We start from the raw sequence: 10428 nt of genomic DNA, 5'->3' as shown, positions 1-10428 counted from the left end.
CTCACACACAGGCAGAGACATGCCTCTCTATCCCAAGATGCCTTAAGAGGCAGCATCAACCATTACCTGAGTGCGGAGGGTAAGGCATGTAGCCTTGCTCTAACTCAGCCTATCCCCTGAACGAAGCCACTTCAGGTTTCTAGCCAGTACCCCAGAAATGAAAACCCACAAAAAAGGTATGCTAGACCAGCCATCCCCAGATGAGTCCCCCAACCTGGCATGGAAGCAGGACACTCTTAAACAGTTTCATGTTTATTTTCAGAAAGTGATGAACACAAAGAAATACATGGAGACACCACTCTCTGTGCAATAAATAGCTTTCCCCATCAAAAAAAAAAAAAAAAAAAAAAAAAAAGACAAGGAAAAAGCACGTGCACATACAACCACCACAAATAGGACCTCGCTTGGCAAGATGTGAACTGTCCCCCGTCCCAGCCCCTTCCTCTCTACTGCTCTGTCTTGTCTCCAAGCAGGTGGGGCCCCGGCCAGCTGCCCATTCACCTGAGTCCTCTCCCTGGCCCTGGCTGGGCAACTCCGTGTGTCTTTATTTTCAGATCAGGGATTAATACACTCACAAATAAAGCCACTGAATTTGACTCCACAAAGAAGCAGAGCTGGCCTTCCCCATCTGAGCCTCCCACCCCACCAGAAGCCACAAAGCTCCTTTGTGTCCAAGACCTTGCGCCTGTTTTCTGTTCTCCATGGGACCAACAGCAAGAAGCAGCACCAGGTACATGACCATAGTTTGGGCAGAGGAAGGAGCAGGAGACACTCCTCTGACATTTCATTGTGGAACAGGAAGTGAACCCCAGAATCCTTATGGGCCCGCCTCTTCCCCAACTATATGGAGAAGGGACCGAGGGAGCCAGGGTCTTCTCCACCCTGCGTCTGTGATGGAGTAGGTTGGCACCCTCCAACCTACCAACACTGGATCTGTTCATTTCTCCCCGTCTTCGGCTCAATTTGGAAAATAGCTATAAAACTGGCTTTCGGCTTCCTTATCAAAAGGAGAAGGGGCCCCAGCAGGGGAGGAGCTGTCACCACTGGAAGGGTAGGGGGACACCCGCCTCCTCTTAGAGTCTCCTTCGCCCAGTCCTGAGTCACTGGGCTCTGGCCGGATGGGGGTGACTTCGGTCCACAGCGAGGGGGAGCCCTGGTCCTCTGGCCCCCGCCCCTCAGAGGCTCCTGAACCAGGTTCCATGGGCAGAGTCCGCATGGGGCGAAACCAGCCAGCTGGGCCCATCTTTGGAGGGTACTGGGGAGCCACAGGCCAGCCAGCTCCAGGTGCCAGGACCTCCTGGCCTCGATAGTAGGATACGGTGGGCCCAGGAGCGGAGGGCAGGAATGCGGGCTTCATGCTGACTGCTCGGAACTCAGCCTCATAACTGTGGTCCCGGGGGGCCCCCAGCCAATATGGCTGGGATACCACATCCTTGGCCTGGCCAGGAAGCTCAGGGTAGAAGCGGCTGGGAACGGGATACTGGTTGGATAGGAGAGGTGAGTAGGGGTCTCCTCCAAGCAGTTGACAGTTAGGTCCAGGTGGGGAGGGGACGCTGGTGTCAACAGATGCATACATGCTAAGAAAAAAATTGAAAGGAAGATATGAGTCACAAACACAGCCAGTCACCTAGGTCCCGCCTGGTACACCACGTCCTTTCCCTGACCCTCCCTTCCTTGGTCTGCCCACCCTCCAGCACCCTCCCCACCCTCCAGGGCAGAGAAAGCACCAATCTAGAGTTTCATTTCTGGAGGGACCAAAAGTGAATTGAACTCGGTGGCACTTACGACTCAAAGTTCTCCCGGAATCCTTTGGCAAAAGGGTTATTATCAATTTTCAGCTGAGTGATCTAGAGAAAGGGGAAAGAGAGTCACCCAAAGCCTGAGTCTGGAGCCTGAGAACTTCCAAACTCCCTCCCGAGGAAGACTGCCGGCCCCAGTGCTGTCCCTCTGCCCAATCCCAGGCTTAGGCCCCCATGGCCTGGGCAGCCTCACCTCGGCGTTCTGGTAGGCGGTCACCGCAATGAACTGGGTTTCTTGGAAAGTGAAGATATGCGTGTTGGAAGCGTTGCAGGCCGACTCTGGCTCACCATCGTTTACCTCCACGATGTGCAGCCGGGGCTGGTACTTATGGAGGGACTGCAGCACGATCATCTGAAGAGGGAGTCAGGTGGTGGTGGGTGGGGAGGGAGTTTGATGAATCCTCTCCCTCTGCGGTGGCCTTAGGTCTGGAAACACAGACCTGTGGAGCCCTCCTCCCCCATCAACGACTGGCCCTACCATGAGACTAGAAGGGACTCTGAGGTCATCTTGTGCCCTCCCTTGCCCTACCCCCAGGTAACTTCTTCCAGGTCTTCCAAATCCAGTTGCCTACGTCTTTGGGGCACCAGTTCTAGACTCCCGCCCCCGTTTTCCATCCCCAGAAGTCCACTGTGATCAAGAGATTAGCACAAGAGGGCCTTTTCGGGATAAGTGCACAGGATTTCTCAGAATGGAAATACTCCATATACATACCCTGGGATACTGGGACTGACTCTAGGCCCATCAGAGTGACAAATCATGGCAGCCAGGGACTCCTTGAAGAGGTCCCCCAGGTTGGCTTGGCCTGTGTTGGCCTGAATGTGACCCCCACCTAGATTCAGCTTCCTCCCATTTCATCTTCCTCCCCACATGGATGGGAAAGAACTAAAATTGAGAGGAAGGAAAGGGACTCTTCCAGAACAGAATCTCCCCCACACACATACTTCCTGTGGTCTAGGAGGTACCAGATTCCAAGTGGGTGGCTTCAGGGGGGCAGGTCCTACCTGGGTCACGTTGTTGGAGGCTCCCTTGTTGTTGGTGAGCTTTAGTTTCCCGAATGAAACTTCCTGGCGCATCCAGTGGGCTCCAGTGTTGGGGGAATCTGGGTGGACGTACTGACGGTTCCCTGTGGACAGTTAACCTCTTAGGTAAGCAGCCCCCAGGGCAGACCCTTGGTGATGTGCAGCTTTCCCCGTTCTGAAGGGGAGAAGAATATAGGGAAAGTACCAGACAGGGCAGGGCAGGGGGGACAGCTGTGGCAGAGAACTGAGCAGGGGACAAGCTAGGACAAAATAGAAAAGTGAAGACAAACACAAGATAGAGCGGGGTGGGAAGGGATGTGGAATTCAGTCCTCCACGCCAGGGACAATGGCTTGGGGATCCACCAGGGGGCGCCCGCTCTTGGAGAAAAAGCAAGCCCACCGCTCCCTAGGGACACATACCTGGCATGCTGCCCTCAGCCTTTCCGCACTGCACCCACTTGCCACTCTGATACCGCCAGTGATGCTGGTCCACCAAGACCACATCCACAAACATCCTGTAATGGCTGGTGGGTTCCAGCCCAGCCACAGTGAATGACAGAAATGGGAACATCCGCCTGCAAGAAAGAGAGCCCCCCAGGATCCATCAGCCCCAGCTCTCTGCCAGTTACCTGTGTGCACTTGGGGTGCTGGAGCCTGCCTCCACCCGCTCACCACAGCCAGCAGAAAAGGGTTCAGTAAGTTTGCCAGTCAGTTGTTAAATACAACCATAATTAAAATTCAATTGTATAAATTTACAATTAAATACATTTGATGAAAATCCAAGGTAACCCATACTGAGAAATCATCACTTCCCATTACTTTACTAACTCTTGAGGTGACTTATGCCTATTGTACCCATGCAGTGAAGGCACAGAAGGTGGCGTGCTGCACATCTCCCCCCAACTCCATGTTCAACTACATACGTTGGTGACCTGAAATCAGCCATAGTAGAATATTTATATGAGAATCAACAATTATAGAGTTTGCTTTTTTTGGTGGGGAGACGTACCAGGGATTGAACTCAGGGGCACTTGACCACTGAGCCACATCCTCAGCCCTATTTTGTATTTTATTTAGAGACAGGGTCTCACTGAGTTGCTTAGCTCCTAGCTTTTGCTGAGGCTGGCTTTGAACTTGCGATCCTGACTCAGCCTCTCAAGTTGCTAGGATTACAGGCATGCGCCATCACACCCAGCAGAGTTTGCTTTTTTGCTCTATCTATCTATCTATCTTTCTGCGGGGGGCGGGGGTTGGAGATTGAGCCCATTCTCACATGCTAAGCAAACTCTCTTCCACTAAGTTATATCCCCAGCCCAAGGACTTTTTTAAATGTTTTCCTTTCAGAGGCCTCTAACCTTAGGGGGTTTCCTCGGAGGGGCAAAGCACAAGCCATCTTCATAGGCCATTCCCAGCAGGTCCTTGTGCCTCAGTCCCCATCCACCCTCTCCACTGTGACTCTTCCCACTCTGTGCAACGTGCTCCTAGCCCCAGGGCACCCACCCACAGGCCGTCTTGGTCCCACACTCCTGGGCCTGACATCTGTACGTGTAGTACAACCTGGCCCAGGCCTACATCTTCAGAGAAGCAGCTATCATCCTAGGTGGACAGGAAGCTTCCCAACCCCCTGAAAGAAGGTCAAGGTCTATCAAACACAGTCTTCATGCTCAAAGTCTTGGTTTCCCAGGAAAAGCAGAGGAAGTTAGGGGCTGGGATGCTGCAGTATCCCCCACCGTGCCAGAGTTAAAGATTCAAAAAGCAAACCGTCTCCTGCCACCCCTGTCTCTACCACTTCCACCATCACTACTCCCATCATCACCATCGTTCCACTACCACCCCACTGTCACAACCACCGTCACCCTCACCACCATCTCATCACTACAACCACCAACAACAGCACCTTCGGGACAGCTGCCACCTCCATGATCACCATTCCAACCACGCTCCCGCTAACCACCACCTCCACCATCACCACAACCACCACTTCACCTTCCCAAAAGACACCACCTCTGGGTGCACCAAGGCCATCCATCACCAGCTTGAATGGCTGAGCCTCTGTCTTGGAACCCAAGGAGGAAGAGCAGGGCTGTCAGAAGCGCCTTTCATGCCCACACACCTCCTCCTCCCATGGAAGTCCTGTAGCATGAGGTTTCCTGGCCGCTGAGTCAGGAAACCTGGGGAGGGAAAGTTCCAGGGGTCAAGGTACACTTTGGGGTGGGTCCTAGTCCCAGAACCAGAACCCTGATAATCTTGGGAAGGTCTCCTAGGAGGCTGCTGTCATATTCTTGTCTTCCCCAGACTCCTGAGCTGAGAAAAAAGAAATTTCTTGGCCCCTTGAGCTTGGAAGAGTTAATTCCCAAAATAAAGCTTCGTTTTCTTCACCCATAAAATAACTCCTGTTCATTTTTCCTTTGAAAATTGTTGAGAAGCTCAAAAAAAAAAAAAAAAAAAAAAAAGAAACTCAGCTCATTTCTCTCCTGTCCAATCTCCATCCCACCTTCTCCTAGGCCCAGAGTTCTCAAAGCTCCCTGGCCTTGGAAGATCCTGAGCAAAGAACAGAGACCTGGTTCCAGGCTCTGGGCCCCAGGGGCTCAGCAGGCCAGTTGCCTGGAGGAATCAAAGTTGAGGGATTAGGCACTGAACAACCTGGAGTGAGAGAGAGAATACTCTGAACACATTGCTCTCATCAGTTCAATATGCAGTGGTGGGAAGGTCACTCAAATATTTCCTATATTGTAACTGGTTCCCTAGTCAAACTTGTAGGAATAAAGGATCCAAGAGAAATGAAGCCAGTCAGCCTAACAAAAAGCAGTCTTAAGCCTAAAAAAATTATTTGTTTTATTTTATTTTATTTTGTGGTACAGGGATGCTCTATCACCAAGCTAATCCCCAGCCCTCTTTATTTTTTATTTTGAAACAGCATCAAGGTGGGTGCAGTGGTGCACACCTATAATCTCAGTGACTCATGAGGCTGAGGCAGGAGGATCACAAGTTCAAAGCCAGCCTCAGCAACTTAGCAAGGTCCTAAGCAAATCAGTGAGACCCTATCTCTAATAAAACAGAAAAATAAATAAGCACTGGGGATGTGGCTCAGTAGCTAAGTGCCCCTGGGTTCAATTCCTGGTACCAAAAAAAAAAAAAAAAAGCTTAATGAAACAGCATCTAAGTTGCTGAGACTGGCCTTGAACTTGAGAGTCTCCTGCCTCAGCCTTCTGAAGACCTGGGATTACAGGTTTGCACTACTGTGCTCTGCTTAAAATTAAAAAAAAAAAATTAATTAAATTTAAGATCCAAAAAGTGCTGGAAATTGGGAATGTGAAGAAAAGAAAATCGCAATGTTTGTGGGGTTAGAAGGGACCACGTGGGACTGAAATTGTTGTTTTGCCAACTCCTAACTTCCCATACACAAACGCAAATGCAAATTGAGCTACTTAACAGCAGAGCTCCCCAAAGTTATCTTAATTATAATAATCAACCAATCACACCCAGATAAGTGGGGATTACCAGCAATTAATACACACCCACACACCCACAGAGACCCGGCCTCTCTCCCTCTACTAAGAATGTCTACCATCAGCTATTATACACTTGCCAGCACATTCACAACATACACTCCACACAGAAACCCAAGCACAAGTCTGTGTGTGGCACTAGCAGGCTGCCCAAGTTTCCACAAACACAAAAACTTAAACTTAAAAATGGGCCCATCCGCCATTTTGTTCTCAATTCCCCGCTCCAAGCCCTACCTAAGCGGCCTTGACCAGCCTCCCCACAAGGATTCATTCTCTGTTCCCATCTATTTCCACCCATGGGTGACAGTATGACTGCTGCTAGTCCAAACCAAGGAGTAGGGCTAGAGTGAGTGGGAGAGGGAGGATCTGGGACGAAGTGAGTCAACCCAAGGTGAAAGGCTGCAGGGCTGTGGGTGGGCCTGGGGTGGAAGAATTTTTCAAAAAGAAAGAAGGCTGTGGGTGATGTGGTGGTGACTGGCAGGTCACTAGAACCTACAGGGGGACAGGCCAGCTTGGCAAAGCAGGAGGACAGAAAAGAAGCTGTTCTCTGAGCCCAAAATTCGGAAGCTAGAAGAAATGGCCACAGACTTCCCAGATCACCAGAGTCCAAGCTGAGACATGGGGCCCCTTGCTGGGCTGGTGGGTCTGAACTGGGGCCCCTGAGGCCTGATCCAAAGGGAGCTGTGAAAGGAAAAAGTGAGGAGCTACTGGGACCCAAAGGAGCCCCTTAGAATAAGTCCAATAATGTGAGAATGTAAAACACACCAACTTGCACGTGTTTATGAAATGACAAAGGAAGCTGGGTGACATTTAGTTATTTATTTTCAAGTTTGCTAATGGTATTGTGTTAATTTTTTTTTTTAAGATCCATTTTTTACAAATGTGTAGAGAGCCTACTAATTACTATGTTACTAATACAGCTGTAGACAAGTTGGAGTGAGTGGAGATAAAGAAGAAACAAGCTGGGGACAGTGGCACATACCTATAATCCCAGCAACTCAGGAGGCTCAGACAGGAGGATTGCAAGTTCAAGGACAACCTCAGCAATTTAGCAACTTGTCTCAAAATTTTTAAATATTTGAAAGGGCTGGGGATGTAGCCCAGTGGTAAAACACCCCGGGTTCAATCCCCACTACCACAAAAAAGAAAAAGAAACGACAAAATTGGACCTGTACTGATGACTCTTGAAATTGGATGATGGGTACATTTTTCAGTCTACTTTTGTATATAGCAGGTTTTTTTTTTTCCCATAGTACTGAGTATTTAACCCAAGGGTGCTTTACTGCTGAGCTACATCCCCAGTCCTTTTTTTTTTTTTAAGAGAGAGAGAGAGAGAGAGAATTTTAATATTTATTTTTTAGTTTTCGGCAGACACAACATCTTTGTTTGTATGTGGATTGAACCCGGGCCGCACACATGCCAGGCGAGCGCGCTACCACTTGAGCCACATCCCCAGCCCCCAGCCCCAGACCTTTTCAGTCCTTTTTCTTTTTTATTTTGAGACTCAAGTTGCTTACAGCCTCACTAAATTGCTGAGGTTGGCCTCAAACTTTTGATCTTCCTGCCTCTGCCTCCCAGGTTGCTGGGATTACAGGCATTCACCACTGCACCCAGCTTATAGTGGGCTTTTTTTTAATATATATTTTTAGTTGTTAATAGACTTTTGTTTTATGTATTTATATGCGGTGCTGAGAATCGAACCCAGTGCCTCACACATGCCAGGCAACAAGTGCACTACTGCTGAGCCCCAGCCCCAGCCCCTATAGTAGACTTTTTCATAATTTGAAAAAAAAAAAAATGGTGGCACATGCCTGTAATCCCAGTGACACTGGAGGCTGAGAGAGAGGATTGCAAATTCAAGGTCAGCAACTTAGCGAGACCCTTAGGAGCTCAGTGGTGCCCTGCCTCAAAATAAAAAATAAAAACCGCTGGGGATGTGGCTCAGGTTAAGCATCTTTGGGTTAAAAAAAAAAAAAAAGTAAGTTTAGTACGTGCAAAGCCTTTGGTTCCATCCCCAACACACACACACATGCACACACACACAAAAAAAAAAAAAAGAAGGAAAAAAAGTCTATAGATCTAAAAGGGAGACAAGACAAGTGAGAATTATGTAGCAGGAACATACAAGGAAGCAGGAGGCCAGAGGAGTGCAGATGGTGATCCACACTTAGAAAATCCCCCTGAAGGACAGAAAGACACTGGTCCAGCTCCAGCCAGATCCCTGAAGTTCTGGCAGATGCTCCATTCACCCAGCCCTCCAGACTGGAGCTGCAGAGGCCTGACAGTGCCATGGGAAGACCCTGGCCAGGCCTCGTGGGGAGACCTTGCCGACCATACAACAAGGCAGAGGGTTAGGAGGCCCCACTTCTGATCTGCTGTGTGTTGGGGTGCAAGCACTAGCTATCTGTGCACTTCTCAACAGTAAAACCGGGAGACTGCTTGGCCCACCTAAGACACAGTGAAATAATGGAAGTGAAAGCACTCAGTGCATCAAGCAAGGCCTTCAGACAGCATGGGTGGCCGTTTTTTACTGGTGGCTATGGGGGTTTGAAGAAGGAAACCCAGGCAGATTCCCTCTGGGCTCTGGTGCCAGCTCTGCCAGCAATGGGTGTGCTGTGTAACCTCTGAAGTATTTCTTGATGTTTCTGGGTCTGTTTCCCTGTCAGTGCAGTGAGAAGGTTGTGCGGCATCTTCTGGTTCCTTGCAATTCAGACGCACTGGGATCAGAAGCCAGGGACACCCAGAGAGAGAGACTGGGGTTGAGAAGATGGAGCATTATCAAAGGCTGAGCCATAAAAGAAAGTGCCACCTTTCCTGGGTTCATCTCAAGGAAAGAGGCCCAGCTCAGCAATTTAATGCCTGGTCCATCAATCCCAGGGCACTCACAGAAACCGTCTGGAGGGAAAATGAAGATGTTCTAGCCGTGCCTAGATTGAATACCCACCCCGGGCCCTGCGTGGCCTTCCCCCTTTCCCTCCTAGGCCTCACCCTTGGTATCTACTCTTCAGCACCTCAACCTGGGCCCATCATCCAGGCCCATCAATGACACAGCCTCTGCACAGGAGCAACCTGATGGTTCCCCCTGCCCCTGCCCTGGGAAGGGTGAGTCCACATTTCAGACACGCAAGGCCCACTCAGGGTGTTGCTTACTAAACAATCACCACACAAACTGCAAGTTTCTCTTTCTTTCCTCACTCAGGAGGCTCTATGCGGAAGCAGCACCCTCAACCCCTAATCCTCATGCTGGATTCAGGGGTTCAGGACCATGGAGCCAAGGGGCTCCCCCATCCAAGGGGCTGAATTAATGACTATCTGGGCAGGGGAGTGAGCAGGTTTTCAGGGGCTAGTCCCAAAGGGTGACACCTGCATGGGCCCTAAATGAGTTTCACCTGCTTAGGCCCGGGTGCCTATGCCTAGAGGGACCTGTACCCCCAATAAGCTTCAGTGTCCCTCTTCTTCTCCCCACCCCCCCCAACACACACACTCAAGACATATGATCTCAAAGTAAGGCCGGAAAGGAAAATTGGCCAGGGCTTCTCCATGTCACCAAATCCCAGCCTCCCCCCACCCCCACCAGCACCAAGATTGCCCCAGCACACAGCAGCAAAAAAGCGAAGTGGGTGGCTGGACACGGCCCGGCCCAGGAGAGAGAAGGAGAAGGCCGGGATATCGATCCCAGCGTTCTAGTTTCCCACACTGAGGGGCTAAGAGGAGCCTTGCCCCGCAGGCTCAGAGTGTCTGCTTCTCTCTGTTCGCTGCAACCCCCAGTCAGGCAGAGGGCTGGGCAGGGGCGCGCACCAACTCTGGATGAAGCCAGAGGTACCTCTTCCCCTCCACCAAGGTAATTTCTTGCGCGCACACATCCGTCTCCTTTTTGAGTTCTCTGGCTGTTGGCGAAATTCCCCGGGCGAAACCGACCCCCTAAGAGCTTTCCCCGGCCTCACTACAACCCCATCCCCTGCCTCCTCAAGCTTAAGCCAAAACTGCAAAGAACACGGACACACTATGATGTCTAGCCAGGGGGAAAAAAAAAGAAAAAAAAGTCCTTGTTCCGGCCCAGGCACAGAGGCTCTCGCCCGCTCCGCCCCGCGAGCTAGCGC

At 50.5% G+C, this 10428-nt stretch overlaps 1 protein-coding gene across 1 annotated transcript in view; it reads right to left on the bottom strand.

Moving 5' to 3' along the window:
* Positions 1-236: 236 nt before the first annotated feature.
* The window catches only part of Tbx21 (T-box transcription factor 21), a 16698-nt gene continuing 6506 nt past the window's right edge, over positions 237-10428 (bottom strand). The window contains exons 3-7 of the mRNA XM_015506701.2: positions 3240-3394; positions 2802-2923; positions 1993-2151; positions 1786-1847; positions 237-1577 (exon numbers count right to left, since the gene is read on the bottom strand). Of these exons, the coding sequence (XP_015362187.2) occupies positions 959-1577; positions 1786-1847; positions 1993-2151; positions 2802-2923; positions 3240-3394 (1117 nt within the window). The 3' untranslated portion in view covers positions 237-958. The remainder of the gene's footprint in view (positions 1578-1785; positions 1848-1992; positions 2152-2801; positions 2924-3239; positions 3395-10428) is intronic.

This window comes from Marmota marmota, unplaced genomic scaffold, assembly GCF_001458135.2.
Source record: "Marmota marmota marmota unplaced genomic scaffold, marMar, whole genome shotgun sequence".
Classification (NCBI taxonomy): domain Eukaryota; kingdom Metazoa; phylum Chordata; class Mammalia; order Rodentia; family Sciuridae; genus Marmota; species Marmota marmota.
The sequence above is the reverse complement of the archived record's forward strand: the minus strand, read 5'-3'. Positions and strand labels throughout refer to the sequence as shown.